The sequence below is a fragment of the Paralichthys olivaceus genome, chromosome 7 (assembly GCF_024713975.1).
Source record: "Paralichthys olivaceus isolate ysfri-2021 chromosome 7, ASM2471397v2, whole genome shotgun sequence".
Taxonomy (NCBI): Eukaryota; Metazoa; Chordata; class Actinopteri; order Pleuronectiformes; family Paralichthyidae; genus Paralichthys; species Paralichthys olivaceus.
In genome coordinates, this window is record NC_091099.1 from 10,164,410 (window position 1) to 10,175,670 (window position 11,261).

The 11,261-nt window shown below is 40.2% G+C and overlaps 1 protein-coding gene across 1 annotated transcript; it reads right to left on the minus strand.

The window, feature by feature from the left end:
• Positions 1 to 397: 397 nt before the first annotated feature.
• Positions 398 to 8,710, minus strand: LOC109624581 (ubiquitin-conjugating enzyme E2 H). The gene is made up of 7 exons (XM_020079372.2): positions 8,332 to 8,710; positions 4,782 to 4,858; positions 4,538 to 4,612; positions 4,357 to 4,396; positions 4,163 to 4,215; positions 3,438 to 3,566; positions 398 to 2,922 (listed from the first exon to the last, which is right to left on the minus strand). Exons 1-7 carry the CDS (start codon positions 8,382 to 8,384, stop codon positions 2,798 to 2,800), a joined length of 552 nt encoding a protein of 183 aa, XP_019934931.1. The 5' UTR covers positions 8,385 to 8,710; the 3' UTR covers positions 398 to 2,797.
• Positions 8,711 to 11,261: the final 2,551 nt, after the last annotated feature.

The window sequence follows — 11,261 nt, forward strand, 5'->3', positions numbered from 1 at the left end:
AATAATAATAATGTACTTTAAACATTTCATATGGAGCTGGGTCATTTAAACCTTAGCAATGTGATTTCATACGTTTATATATTTAAAGGTAAAGGTGTTAGAAATGAGGCAAAAACAGAAATTAGCGTTTGTAACTTCGTGTCTGAAGGACAACGCTGCCATCTAGTGGCCAGAGAGACAAATGTAACAATCATTCAGTTGGTGTGGATTTCCCAGAATAAAACCACTTCTCTCCACCACATGACTGTAAATTCATTCTGTATGTGACTTGTGCCACAAGGCCCGAGTATATACTAGTCTTTGTTTTCAGAAAATCTAAAAATTAAAGGCGGAAACAGTCATTTTCTGACCACAGCACATCTGACACAGCATCATAAACAGAATTGTAGCATCGACATTTCTGGTTTATTTTTTCTTGTTTTATTTCTTTCTCCAAGTTACAAGGGAAGCACATTTATTCATTTTTTGCCTTTTAAAAAAAATCTGGGATATCTTGACTTGTGTCTTGGACATCGGGCTTAAAAGACAAAAATAAAAACATTCAAACAAATAATAGGCATCAGATATATGTCTCATTAATAAAAAATACATAATACACTGATGAATCCAGATGATGACAAACAACAAGGCTGGACAGTGGATTGTTTTTGTGAGAACTGACTGTATCATGTCTTCCTAAGACTTACACCAACATATATTTGGTTACCAAGGCTAAATCCAGCCACTTTAACTATTTAACAAATACATTTTAATTCCATGTCAAAAACTGTGACATGCTGGTTTTAGTAACCTATCTTATTCTCAAATGAAGGTAAACCCTCTTGCAAGACACCGTGGAAGAGATCCTGATATCATTAAAAAAATTATAAAGGGATTATTTTTTATTAATTCAAGTTTGACTATAATCCTTTTTTTTTCTCCAAACAGGAAGGAATAGCCCATGTTGATGGTGATGAAGTAAGATAACTTTTGCTTTCTTACAGAAACAACAAAAACTACACACAGGTCTGCGGTGCATTGAGTGCACGCTGCAAACAAGTATTAGGCTTGGAGGCTGCATAACACAGACGGTCAGGAAATTTAACAGCAAACTGTCACTTCTCTGTTAACACCTCCTCTGCACAACTGCTGACAGACACGTGAACCTTTTCAGGGTTAAATCAGGACCAAAGCTATGAATCTGAAAAAGAACAAACCTGTGCTTTGAGTTTTAACTCATCGGAGATGGCCACGCAGGAGTTTGACACTTTGAAAACACTAACACTTTATTCTCAAATCGAGTCTGAGGAGGAATTCCTGCATGTTTTTTCTTTTTTCGGGGAGAAATATATATATATAAAAAAAATTAGGCTTGTAGATTTGTTATAATTTGGTCCCGCCATCTCGGAAAACAACAGACCATCAACAGCACGACAAAAGGAAATGCGACAGCGTTGAATGGCTGAAACAAAGAGCACTTCTGTCTGACAACGTAAATCATCTTCTAGGGACAGATTTGCATAAGAAGGGGGTGCAGGGGTGCAACACGTCTTTGCAGGATTTGATTCATCAGAGTTATCCCACAGACAAAGATGTATTAACTCTTCTCATCTTCACAGGACAGTCTTTAAACTAGTGGGTTACATTAAGTATTAAACCATACATTATGATAGAATTCACCACCCGCAAAAAAACTAACTATCCCTACGCAAGTCAAACACCTATTATAGTTCAACACAAGCAATAGGCAAATGTAAGAAGTTCAACAATTCAACAAGGAACTGGTTAATCCCCCGACAAACCCCGCCCGGCTCACAGAAGACGCAGGCATCCTCTTCATGTCTACAGCGTTACAGCTCCACAAAGCCCTACACAAACTTCACTTCTGTGTCATGCCACAATATACAAAGGTACTCAGAGAATGACAAACACTTTCCTAAAACGGAGAGGAGGAGGAGGAGGAGGAGGAGGAGGAGGGGAATGGTGTTGAAAATGAGAAGATCAGGATCATGAACCTTGTCCCCCACTTCTGCTGAGTGGTCAGTGGTCATTGCGACACAGGTTATCAAAACGCCATGCTTCTCCCTGGATCACATACAAACACACACTGGCGTTTTATGGTTGATGCATTGGTTGTTTGATGGTGTGTGTGAGGTGTCAGCTGGGAGAGCGTCCGCAGCCACGCCGTCCTCAGGTCCTCTGGTCCTCAGGTCCTTAGCTCCTCTGGTCCTCAGCTCCTTAGGGGTGATGATTGTAATGGTAGATCCTCTGGGGTCTAGCCTCTGGGGGGGGGTGCTCTTCTGAATTTTGAGTCTGCTTAGAAATAATGGATTGGGATTTGCAGACGTCTGTGAGCGAGTTAAATGAAATGTTGGATAAAAACTAAAAAAAGAAAACGAGAGCGTGTTACAACAGAAGAGCTGATGAGCTGCAGGTCGTGGATCCAAAGAGGAAACAGAGTGTAAACAGTCTAGTTGTGTTTCGATCACAGTCCTGCTCCCAGTTGGTCTCACTGCTCAGGACAAACTCCGTCAAGCAGTGTCAAAGCCCCTGACTGAAGCCGCTGAGAATCATGGGATTGAATGACGAACTCCTTTCTAAGCTGTTGGTGTGAAGAGGAGGGGGCAGGCGGTCGTGAATTCCTAAGTAAGGGTTAATATTCAGCGATATCACACTGCAAATCCTTGTGTAGCAATAAAAATCGTTTGTCTTGCTGTAAAAAATTGTCTTAAATATGAATATAGTACTGAGTTTTTCTGCTCTTTAGGAAATAATAGTCTGTTGTGAGGTGAAGTGGGCGGGATCCCCCCCCCCTTCACTACAACTCCATGTCCTGAGCCTCGTCCTCCGAAAAGTCTGACATGGAGCTCTCGGAGGAAGAGTCGCCCCCTCCCTCCTCCTGCTCCTTTAGAGCCTCCTCTGTGGCGTACTTCTGGATGTACTCTGAAAGAAAAACACGACGAGGGAGAGAGATGGCTGACCATGGGGTGTTCACAGTAACTTAGCAACAACAGAGCAGCTTCTACTACTTTCACACAGTGTCAGGTGATTTCAGGTAGACCTCAACGGATTCATATTTCGTCAGATATATCGCTCTGTGTTTGTTTACTTATTAAAAGGATAAATAATGCAGACAATATGTACATTTGTGTTTATATGTTAGAAAATAATTTCCTAATTCAAGTTCTATACAGTTTGATGTATTTGTGTTTTCTTTTTATCTATAATAAAGTTTATTGTTACACTGTAAAATGTCTGTAAACATTTCTTTTTAGGGGCTTTATAACATCTGCCAAATCTTTTTATCAGCCGAAATATCGTATCGGTATCTCACTTATTTCAGTATCTGCCCGTATCAAACAAATCAAAATCTAAAAACTAAAACTAAACTGTATTATTATTATTTCAACTGTATATCCACTATTTAACAATTATGTGGTAAGAAACTTGTGTGCTACCTTTAATCTTGTGTTTATAATCCTCTGGTCGGTGCAGGTACATGGCGGCTGCATCTCCGTTCAGAGGATCGATGGGGTTGGGGTAGGCGAGCAGCTGAGGGAGGAACGACTCAAAGATGTTGGTGAGGTCTGGTGGATGTGGGGAGAAAGATTAGTCAGTACACAATAAAATAAAATAACCCACACAAGTTACAACAAGCTGGACTTGCTTTCATTACATAACCGAGTCATCCTGTTTACAGCTGAACCTTCTTCCACTAAAAAACAAAACAATTCCTACACATTATGGCTTTGGTTTTAAATGTTAAGGGAGACAAATGAAGCTCATGTCAGGTTCATATTTTTATTTGGGTTATTACTTGAACCTTTCTGATGAAGCCTGCTCTGATTGGCCCTCTGATATGATTTCAGCCATCTCCGAAACGTGGGCCTGTTTATCAGAGTTTCACATGAACAACAGAAATAAACAACGGTAGTGTGTTCGCTACATCCTGTTCAGAGTCTTCTCAGCCTCAGCACCTTCTAATCTGTGACTATGACCTCAATACAAGAGGCAGCTATCACTCAAGTGTAAGCCGATTAAACCAAGATGCTCTGGAGGCAGCTCTCCTGTCGACGTGCACGCTGCTCACTTCGTGTTGATTTATTGGCCCTTACTGTTTAACTGAGTGACTGGTATAACTACATAAGGCTGTGACGCAATGAGAGCAGTGACTGTGACCCACCGTAGAGAGCTGTCCAAGTCTGGTTAATGACATCTAAACAGACTGTGCCTGACCTGAGAGACGACAAAACACAACACTGAGACTCATACACAATAAGAGCCTCACAGAGGTTGTCAAAACAAAAGGAAGCAGCAGAGTTTGGGCACAGCAACAATAAAGAAGAAGAAGAAATGTATTTAAAAAGTCCTACTTACGCTTCATCAATGTTGGGATGAAAGATTTTATTCATGAATCCTGGAAAATAAAGTTTTAATTATGATGCAGTTTGACAGCACTAACAGTACACTTAACGATAGTGATGGGCAAAGTTATATTCCAGTTATATCGTTCAGCAAGATTCAGCACAAGACTTGATTATCGATGATTATTTCATACCTATTGATGGAGATTTGAAGGGGTATTTATCTGGCAGGTCCACCCGAACCTTCCACACGCCTTCTTCATATGGCGCTGGAAAAAAGTGAGGTTGATCAAAATATTCTGAAAACTAACACACTCCTTAGGAAAACATGTGTATTAGCTTTATTGCCAAGAGGTAGTTAAGAGGATTGATATTTCACAGAGCAAAATGTGGTAAATGCGAATGAATGTGAAAATGTGAGAATTGAAGGGGTCTTACTTCCAGGTGGTCCATGGAACTTGACCACAAACTCGTTGAGTCCACTGAGGATCGTGACCTCGTGCTTGCTCTCAATACTGAACGTGTGGTTTAGGAAAAGAAGCACCCAAACAGCAAACACATTTTTTCAACAAAACATATTTCCATTGTGTCTACATTTTAGATTCTCACTCTGTGTGTACTTGTCTGGGGCAGAAGTTAAACGTAGGATCAATAACATGAGGCGGTGAAATCAATAATGCAACGGCCACTCTCAGACAACAAACAAGGGCTCTCCTTAGCAACAAAACAACTTCATAATGAGTCAGGACAGAGGAACAGAACTTAAAGAAGAATAAGAACTTTTCCACTGCACACTATATAATAATCACACATCAATCATTCCAAATTTGTCAAATTCCAGAAAAAGTAATTAGACAAAATAAGGAATGTGTGGAGGGTGACCATAGTTCATTATCGTTAATAAACGTATTGGAACAGGAAAACAACACTGAAGGTACAAACATTAGAAGAGGGTCTATCAACAACCAAACATTGAGATGCTGTGTGCATTGATCTTAAAACTTGTTGACTGATGTAAACTCTCATGTTTTCACGTTAATTCCAGCTCCGATTTGGGCGGAGAGGATGTGTCATAATTGCAGCATGTGGCGACAGCAAGAGACGCGAAACTGAGTCAACTGTGTGACCGCAACACAGAAAGGTCGAGTGTATTCAGTCAACGGCCATGAGACTGACTCAATGACGGGTGGAAATTCAAAAAACAGACGGAACTGTTACACCCTGTTTCATCATGCTGTCATAAATCCTTCTGTCATCTCCATCCCAACAAACTAAGCATGGTACTGCTATGATGCCAGTTTAGCGGATTAATAACACAAGATTTCTGCAAGATAATTTATATTTTACAGAAGAAAGTTTTAAAACCTCAGTCACTCAAAGAAAAGGGCTTTCAAACCACTGACCAAGAAGATAAGGTAGCTCTGAATGTGATGGGATGGCTCTTACAAATAAAACATGTTATAGAAGCAGGCTTGTGCAGTAAAAATGGCCATCTCTCCGTCCTGCCTTTCCCCGAGGGTTATCCATAGAAACCAGGCATATGCTCACTCAAGAGTAAAGGAAGTGCACAAGGGAAAAGCTTTATTTGGACTAAAGCTCTCAGAGCACTGACTTCTCATGACATTGTGCTTTGTTGGCTCTATGCCCATTTATATAATCAAAGAAATGTAATTTCCTCACCTGCAGTAAAGTCATGGCAGTAAATCTGGTTCAGCCTGATGTACATGTGTACAATAGTGATGTTAGTAAGGATGGTGACATAGCTGTGGCCTGAATCAGCTGTTCTAATCCAACACATGTGATTTAAAGCCACAACATGAGACTACGATATATTCTGTTAAAACACCAGGTTTGGAAAGTGTTGGAGTAAGGTCCACAGATGCATGAACTGTGGGATGAAAATGTGTTTTTCCTCAGTGACTCCTGATGTCTATTCATAGATCTCTCATCCATATTTTATAATCACATCAAAGAAAAACAAAAACACTTACTGTAATGTGACTTTCTCCTTGTTTGTGTCTTTTAACGACAAGACTGTATGTTCATGATCACACCTTTGATAAATATGCTTTAAAATGCATACACACAAAATAAAACAATGTACCTATTTACCTGAACACAAACAAGAGGAAGTGTTAAAATATTGAATTAATACGAGTAAATCCTGGAATCAACATCTTTGTGTCATTAGGTCAATTTGTCTGTTTTCATACGGATTGTGTTCAAGTCTAAAAAATACTTAAACTTTAAATAATTAGGTATTGGTTAAAAGACTGTAAATACACAAATAGATTAACAACTAACTTGAACATACTCAATGACAGAGGAATGAAGCACTACTAGATATCTGTGTTGTCATGGCTGCAAAACGTGTTGTTTTCAATAACAATAAGATGTGAACATACATTTCTGATTATTCAACTGATCGTTTAGTTGATAAATTGTGAGAACCCAAGCCAGGGCCAGGGTGACGTCTTTAAATGGCGTTTTTTGTCTGATAAAAAACCTCAAGATGACTAAACTTTACATAAAAACAGAAAACACCATGTACTCGTCACATTTCACAATCTAAAACGACACAGAATGATCGAAACAATGATCGAAACATTATCATTCCCACGGACTAAATTGACTAATCAACTAATCGTCCAATTGTTTTAGATGACCCTGGTTCTGCGAGGACGAAAACAACACGCCCTGTCCCCGCCGTGGACCTCATGCTCCCAGCCCCCCGTGCCCCGGACAGCACGCTTGTTGTTCCGCGATCAGCTGTGTGAAGCCCCGCCCCCTGCCATGTTCCGGATGGTAACAGGCCGACCAATCAGAGAGCAGCATCTCGCTGCAGGACAAAAACAAAACAATGCAGCTCACGCTGTCATTAAAGCGTTCAAGCAAACTTCAGCAGCAAACTGCGACTAACGAGGAGCAACACAACGACACACACACCACACCGCAGCAGCAGTGAGCAGCAGTCAGCAGCCAACACTTTGAAACACCGTGTAATCTGAAATCCTGCCACAAAGAGAGCGAGGTTGATGAAAACACTTGTATTTTAAAAAGGACAACGTATCATTGGCCTTTCACCCACCTCTCCTCTCAACGTCTGAAATCTAGAATGATTCTATCTTAGAATTGTTTTTACTGTATAACATGTTGTAAACACGCAAACCGTGACTTATTCAGCAAAAACACAATTTGCATCCTGTTTATATTCACATTGTGAGATCCTCGTATCCAGGCATCAATGGATAACAAAGCCCAAAGTATCGAAGTCTGTTTATATAATGTTATTAAAAGTAGTTGTGTCTCTACTTCATCATTTGCCAAAGATCGTCTCTGCTACGCTCCACCGACCTCATTTGTTCTCCTGGCGATTAGCATGCTACACAGCTAGCTTCCCCTGCGTGAACGGGGCTGAAAACACAAATACGTGGACGTGTCTTTCCAAATGAGTGTTTCCAAAATGTAAAGAAGCCTCCGATTATCCTTCATGTTGTGTTGTCAGTCCGATGTGAGCTCATATTTACAGCTAAGAGGCTATTGTACCGATCCCCGAGCTAAGGCTAGCGACGTCCAACAGCTAACACAAGAGTTCGGGCAGGCTGGTCTGTGTAGCGGCAGATTCCACAGATGATAACAAATGGATGCAAACAAGTAAAAAACATACAACTAATGTATTCGCATGCTAACGCTAACTAACGGGCAAGTAACGCCACACAAACAACAGTCAACGTGTAGCTTCCTTTGCTATTTTGCTAACTTAAGGCAGCTAACGTTAGAGCTGCCCCCTTTACATCGCGGCGTTAGACACTTTTCACAAACATACACATCTCTAACAGCCAGGAAACACATCCTACACATCTCTACCACATCAACCGTGGACAAACTGTGCGTTTAATCCACCGCAGAGCAATGACACTGGCTGTAAAAACATGACGAGCCTGTTAGCTTTGGTTATTTCGGCTTGTTTATGATCTAGGAAGGATACAGTTTCACCACGTCGGTATCCATTCGCCTCTTGCCCGGACTTGGAGACGACATGTTTGGGGGTTTTTTTGTATTCCTTTTTTTTTTGAAGAAGTGATCTACAAAATCCTGCGGACTCGACTCTCAGCGTGGACGGACCGTATCAGCAGCCTCCCCGAAACGTCCATAAACAACACACAGGCTGCAACATCGCCCACTTTCCCCTCCTCTCACCGTGGATCTCCAGGGTTCGTGTGCGCGGCTCTACCCACACTCCTCGCGTCCTGTCCGGAGCACCCTGCTGCTGCCAGTGACATCAACCCCCGGCGACGAGAGGAGGTGCCCAGGTGCAGAAACACACGTCACAGAACACGACCGCTGCTCCGGTTCCAGCGTATTTGTGAACGGGAATACAACCGCCGTGCTCGATCCTGCGGAGATTCGCATTTTAAGAAGCGATTGTTGCCTCTGGGTTGTTTTTGTTTTTTGCAGAAGCCGATCACAGATGGCTCAAAGGTGAAGTGTGTGCTTTTCTATCACGCACAGATCTATGGGGAAATGAGTTTTTTTTTTTTTTTAATTCAATAACAAGCACATAAGGCCAAAGTTGTGTCTCCCTAACAGTGAGTCTGTGTCCACCAATGAAATGAATCGTTATATATATATAAACAGTGACTGGGGGATTTTAGCCTCTTAATAAATAAATACTAGTTATGACATTTATAAAATAAAGTGAAAATGATGGAAATTAAATGCACTGAAGCCAAATTTCAGTCATCACGTATCAATATCTGCACTCAGATTGTCTGGAAAGCTGCATATGTACTGTTATTTTATTTGATTGCATCATATTGCCGTTGTGTTTCTTTATATTCACATTCTGTTGTCTAATCCCTCCCTTCTTTGCATATTGAGGGTGATTTGAAAAATTGGTTTAACTTAGTAGATAATCGTCATGGAGTGCAGAAATAAAGTATGCTTGTTAATCCATTGTTTTCAGAAAGTGCATTAGTCACTTAAGATCATCTCACACATAGTTCTCTTCAGCTGAGATTCTGTTTTCATGTCAAGTAAAGTCAACTTGTCTGAGACCTGAGATAAGGGTGATCATCACATGACCTCTTGATTCTCATAAAACATAAACCAGTAATGTACCAAAACCTTTTGTTATCGGGATGTAGTTGTGCGATTCATCTCAAAACTTTGCTTCTGCAGCCACACGGAGCCCAGATGAGAGTCGTCAATGTGACTATAAAAAAAGGTAAACACGGTACAAAACCTTGGCCTCATATGAATAAAGTGTGTAAAGAAGAAATGTATCCATACAAAATTTTAAAATGATCATATTTTCTCTGTTTTCACTTAAAATATTTTTTTTTGATCAACTTTGTTCTACAACCGTGAACATGTATCTGTTAATCTTAATATGTGAGTTTCCCTTTTTTTGAAGTCCTTTCTCTCAAAGTGATTTCCTGTTTGCAGGTTAACACAAACCATCAAGAAGAAATTTGTTTAGAACGTCTTACATGAAAGATTAAAAATAGCTTTGCCAACATGATTCATAGTAGAATCAATGGGTTATCAGTTGTAATCTTCTCGCCCATGAACAAACAATGACTTTGAATCCCCCAATCAATAACGCTTATCACTGTATAAATTACTTGGATGAGATTGTATAAAGTGCTGACCTCCAGAGATCCATGAGTAGATCACTGGATGGAACAAAATGTTGACGACTCATCTCTCTGTTAATCTCATTAATGCAGCTGCAGCTCATTGTTCAGGATTTTCTTAATGTCTGTGACATGTCAAGCTCTGACTTCATTTCCTACTCGCTGTCAGTCTACTAAGTGACCGTCTGTGTGAAGTAATGATTCATTTCCTGAGCGACTGATACTGAGACTCTATGTTTCATATGTAAAGCTTGAGCTGACACCAGTTGTAATTCAGTAAATGTATGAAGGAACATAGTGTGCTTCTGAGTTACTTCTGCCTGAATGATTGATGCACTGCTATCCGAACACAAACAGTTTGCAAATAGTTATTTGACTATGACTACTACAGGGTCTGGACAGGCAGCGAGGGCCTTAAATGTTAAACATTAACACAAGTGCATGAACATAGTAACATACAGGCTGAAATGCGTTTTGGTGTTGTGTTAACCATGTGAACTGCAGGGAAAAAAATCACATTTGATCATTAATATTACCACTGAGACGAGTCTTGACTATCTTACAGCCAGTGAGAATAAGTCATGTTAGCTTTCTACGGGTTGATTGATCTCCCTGTTCTGTGTTGCTCGTTCAACCAGTCCCATTGATCTTCAATTCCAGATTACCACATGTCAGCAAAGCAGCCCCTGGAGATCTGGGGGAAAGGTTGACACAAATTTGATCAAAAGGAATCACTTCCACCACACATTTCTGTCCAAGTAAATGAACAGTCAGTTGTGCAATAATAACTCTGAGACAAAATCAAGACTGTCTTTAAAAATACAGATCAGCTCTGTCCCTGAGCTTTATTGACACATTTATCTATACATTGTCTCCTCATTGACCACATCATGACTATTTAGTTTCTGCTTCAGCTTTTTTATAGTGCAGAGGCTTTGCTGCTCTCTCTCTAGCTTTTGACTGCATTCTGGATATGTTGTACTTATTCAAAGCAAATTAGTGTTTAATTTAAGTTTAAATTTTAGAAGTCTGATTTAAATGTGCAAGTTTTCTGTTAGTGTGTCATGTCTTGTAGTTAAACTTAAACCAGACATGTTTATGATGGACCAAACTTTAAAGAAGTCACAGATAAAGTTAAGTTGTAATCAATCAATCAATCAAATTTTTATTTGAATAGCTAATATTCCCAAATCACAATTTGTCTCATAGGGCCCATGAGAGGGATTCCTCTCCCAGGACAGACACAAGTGTAATAGATGCTGCATGTAGCTGGACACAT